The sequence below is a fragment of the Pteropus vampyrus genome, unplaced genomic scaffold, assembly GCF_000151845.1.
Source record: "Pteropus vampyrus isolate Shadow unplaced genomic scaffold, Pvam_2.0 Scaffold65, whole genome shotgun sequence".
NCBI lineage: Eukaryota > Metazoa > Chordata > Mammalia > Chiroptera > Pteropodidae > Pteropus > Pteropus vampyrus.
The window spans coordinates 1058989-1063411 of NW_011888846.1; the positions used below are offsets into that span (position 1 = coordinate 1058989).

The 4423-nt window shown below is 61.8% G+C and overlaps 1 protein-coding gene across 1 annotated transcript in view; it reads right to left on the reverse strand.

The window, feature by feature from the left end:
* Nucleotides 1–4423, reverse strand: part of CACNA1E (calcium voltage-gated channel subunit alpha1 E) — a 93376-nt gene that overhangs the window by 73911 nt on the left and 15042 nt on the right. The window contains 3 exon segments of the mRNA XM_023531223.1: nucleotides 399–724; nucleotides 1099–1746; nucleotides 2874–2930. Of these exon segments, the coding sequence (XP_023386991.1) occupies nucleotides 399–724; nucleotides 1099–1746; nucleotides 2874–2930 (1031 nt within the window).

Below are 4423 nucleotides of genomic sequence, written 5' to 3' on the forward strand. Positions count from 1 at the left end.
ACAGTGAGCAGAGCCATCTCTGCTCCATCACAGGTTCCCTAATTTTTCCGGGTGGCAGAGTGCCTTGGAAGTCGCGGAAGAGGCCATCAACTATTCATACAACGAATCAAACAGCTGAACATGTAACTGGGTACGAGATATCACGTGATCTTCCTGAAGACTCTAATGCGGTCACAGGGGCCAAAGACTTAAGGACATTTTATGAGCAAAAACTTAAGATGGAGAAAACTCTAACTTATTTCTCCTGCAAACCAGGAGAAAACTGCCGCTCATTTTTACGTGAAGGATGATTTCGTCCCGGAGTTTTCCACGTGGCTTTGCTGGGGCGACTCTGGGGCCATGACCAGACTGGGTGTGATGGGCAGTGGGGGTGAAGGGGACAGAGACTGTGTTCTCACTGTGCACCACGGCCGAGTCCACCAAGGGGTCCACGTCGGGGATGGCGACGGTGACGCTGGTGCTCTCGGTGGCAGCCTTGTCCGTGTTGGCCGTGACGCAGGAGAGGTCAGGCTCGCTCTGGCTGATGGCTCGGCCCACGTCCAGCTGCACCTCCCCCAGCAGCGCCTGCTCGCTGCTGCCCTCCGGCTCCGGCTCCTGCTCCTGCTCCGTCAGCGCCGTGTCCTTGCCCACGTCCAGCTCCGGCTGGGGCAGGACGAGCGGTGTGTCCGCTTCATCGAGGGCCCCGGCCAGCCCGGAGCCCCTGGAAACCATCAGACTGTTGGTCCTGTCAAGAGAGAGGACACGGCTGGTGCTCAGACCTCAAGAAGCCGTTCAAAAAAGGCTGCTGCAGGCAGGAAGGGAGAGGCGAGGGGCGGCCCGCCCGGCCGGGCAGAGGAGCTGAGACCCCGCGGGCAGCGTTCTCCGCCTCATTCCCGTCCATCCATCCGTCTATCCGCGGCCCACTCCCAACAGGAGACGCCGCAGAGCAGCCCCTGGGTTTGGGCCACACTCCCGCTCCACTGCCTGTCATATTTACACAGCCCTCATCAAGGTGCGTCAGCATCATCCCCACTTTACGAAAGGGGAGACCGAGATTCACCAAGGCTTACACTGAAGATTCTCTACCGCTGGTCAGGGACGCCGCTGGGACTCACTCACCTCCGTAAGTGCTGGGCCCGCTCCTCCTCCTGGATCGTGGGCTCCTTGGCCCCGCGGCTGCTCCTGGGCTCACGGCCCTTCTCCCCGTCGGCAGGTGTGCCATCATCCAGACTCCGCTCCTGGCTGGCGGACCGGCTCCGGGAGGCCGAGGACGGCTCCTTGCCCTCCGTCCGGACGCGGCGGTGCCGGCTTCGCCGCTGGCTCTGCCTGTGCCTGGCCCGGTCCTCAAAGGTCACCACGGTCTCCCCTCCCCGAGCCTCCTGCTGCGTCGGGTCACAGTTCCCATGGCAGGGCCTGGCCGGCCACGGCGGCTCCCGCTTGCCCAGGGACAAGGGGCTCTTCTGGTTGTCCAGGGCACTGGAGAGGTCCCCGCTGTCCCCCTTGAGGGACCCCCCACGGCTGCCACGCTCCTCTTCGCACTTCTCCAGGCCCAGGGCCAGGCCCTCCAGGGCCCGGGGTCTCCGGTAGAGGCTGGGGTGCGCGTTGAGCGGGTTGAGGGGGCTCAGGGGGTTGAGGGGGTTGAGTGGGTTCATGGGTGGCGCCTCCTCCTTGTTGAGGGCCTCCTGGCTGGACATCTGCATGTGCCTCCTCAGCTGGCTGGTGCGCTGCTCCCACACCGACATGTGGTGCCGGCGCCTCCGCTCACGCCTGGCACAGAGAGGCGAGAGCCACGGTCAGCGCCTGCCGGCTGGAGGCCACGCAGGGCAGCCACAGGGGCGTGGCCCGCCCCAGCCGCCGGGGACAGGGTGGGGCGCGTGGTGCAGGGGAGCAAACTGGAGAGCCCAGGACCTGTGGGCGGGGGGTGGGGGAAGATGCAAAGAGCAGGTGCCCCCCGTTTGCGGGCCTTCCTACTCGAATCCTTGCCCTGTAGTAGCTGACGGGGGCGGGGGGGTGGTGGGGTGGGATCAGCCCAGGACCGACTTCCTAGTCCCCAGGGCCTGTGGGGCCATCAGACAAAGGCCGCCAGGTCTCCGCCCTCCTGCTCTCCTTTGCTTTTGGGGCATCAGTCTGTACCCACTCTGTGCCCACTGCTGGCCTGGCCTCTAACTCGAGGCCAGAGACTTTTCTTCCTCTGCTCTCCCTCTCCTTTCCCGCTCAGACTGCAGCCTGGGATTACAGGGGCAGATACCGTCAGAGGGTGACGACAGGGACAAGCAGACCCACGTTACAGAAAGGCTTCGCATCACCCTCGAACAGTGAGTGCTTGGGTCTGTGCCACGACGGCTGATAAGAACCACAGAGGACAGGGTGTGCGCAGACCGCCACAGCTCACCCTCAACACCGCTGGTGAGCGCTTCAGCTCAGGGCCTAGAGGGCGTTCAGGTGGCAGTGGGGACACATAAACGTGACACGTACGGGAGAGCACGCGGGAGTGGGCTCGCACGGGCGGAAGGGCGGTCACCCACTGCTCTCACACGTGCCTGTGGGTGCACAGCCACAGACTGGTGACGGGACACTCACGTGTGCCCACACGCCCGTAGGGAGGCCCACACGTGGCTGTGCACAACTGCCCCCGTGAGAGCTCCACCCACACCGACACGTGTCCGCTCAGGCTGCACAGAAGAGCACACGACGCACAGGTCACACGCCTTAGACGCACACCGACACAGGCACGTGTTGAAAGGGACGAACCGTGCGCACGGAATGCACACGCACATATCGCGGCACACACTGATGCGCACACCCAGTGCCACTTGTCCATGACAAGGACAAAGACGCGGTGACCCGCACCCACACGTAACCACTCACAAACACGCAAACCGGTCCACACATACAGGTGGCTGCTGCGTGGCTCCCACATCGACATGTGGTGTCTTCTCCTTCTGTCTCTTCTGGGAAAGAAAAACGAACAGGTTCAGTTCACCCCGACCTCTAGGAGCCACGAGCCCCTCAGCCACCAGCTGGTTTCAAGGGAGGGGCACAGAGTCCCCTGTGCGCCCGGACCTCCTCCACGTGCCTGCTGCCCTCTGCAGACTCCCGAGGGGGTGACGTGACTCCCTGCCATGTGCAAACACGTGGGCCCAGATTCTGAAGCATCCACTCCGAGACGCAAAGGAGCTCTCGTTTCGCAGAGCTGACCGCCTCAGACGCTTAAGCATCGGGCCCCACTGGCACCCTCACTTCTCCTAAACGGCAGGCACAGACCGATTCTGGAAATCCTGTGAAGCTGGGTGGAGAGCTGCACTTTCCCCAGTCACTCCAATCTCACAAAAAATGCAAGGGACAAATGCTCTACCATGCACACCATCCAGGCCGCAAAAGCAGCCCATGGCCGAAGGCAGGGCCACCACTCCAGGGGCCTCCAGGATGTGAGTGGTGATCCTTGCACTTGTGCAACTCGGTTGCCCTGGACAGAAGCCTTGGAGGTTCGTCCTGCTCAGCTGGGTAAAGGCCAGCATCGACCCTCGTAGCCTTGCAGAGAGATCTCTTACGCTTACGCTTACGCACACGCACACGTGCTGTGTCCTTTCAAACATGGTCAATGTAATGTGAGCGTGCCTGGGCGCGGGCATCACCCACAGAGGCTGACAGGCCTCCTGGGAAAACAAGACTGTCAGCTCAGGTCACTGCTCGGGTGGAGGATAACGCATCTGGAACACCTGCAGGGGAGCCGGCTCCAGCTCCTGAGCTGACAGACCCCGTCCCGCCCAATGGGCCCTGCCTGGACCTAGAGGTTGACAAATGCTGCTCCTTTCCTAATAAAAGTGACACCCACCCATGCGGAACATGCCGGGCAAACTAGCGCCGCTCAGTGGCCACGTGTCACACCTGCAGAGGAGCCCCGTGTTTGGTGGGGCCTGGGGAGCAGCGGCAGCTGGCCTGAGCCTCCCCTGGGGTCTGGCAGAGGCTCAGTGTACCTGAGCACTCACAGAAGGGAGGCAGACAGGACTGTGGGGAGAGGCCCATCAGCACCCTACAGCATGCACCCGTCAGCGTCGACAGCTGCAACGCGACCAGGCTCACGTGGGGTGGCAGTGCCAAGAGGCATGTGGAAGCCCACACTCCAGACAGGCAGCATGCACGCCCACGAGGAGAAGCACCGTCTACCATCTAATCGCGAATTCTCATATATTCAAATACTGGAGGCAGAGGCACGTGTGTAACAGTACAAGCACATGGAAGAATTCTCTCTCGCACGCACACGTGTACGCGGGCACACACACACACACATACACACACACGCATGCCAGGCGAAAGAGAGACCCAATCTCTAATTCCCACGCAAATCGGACACACACTTCAAACTTCACTTCTCCACTCACACGTGCAAAGATCCAAGTTCACACCCATCAGAATCGTCAATGGACCTTCATTCCTAAAATCA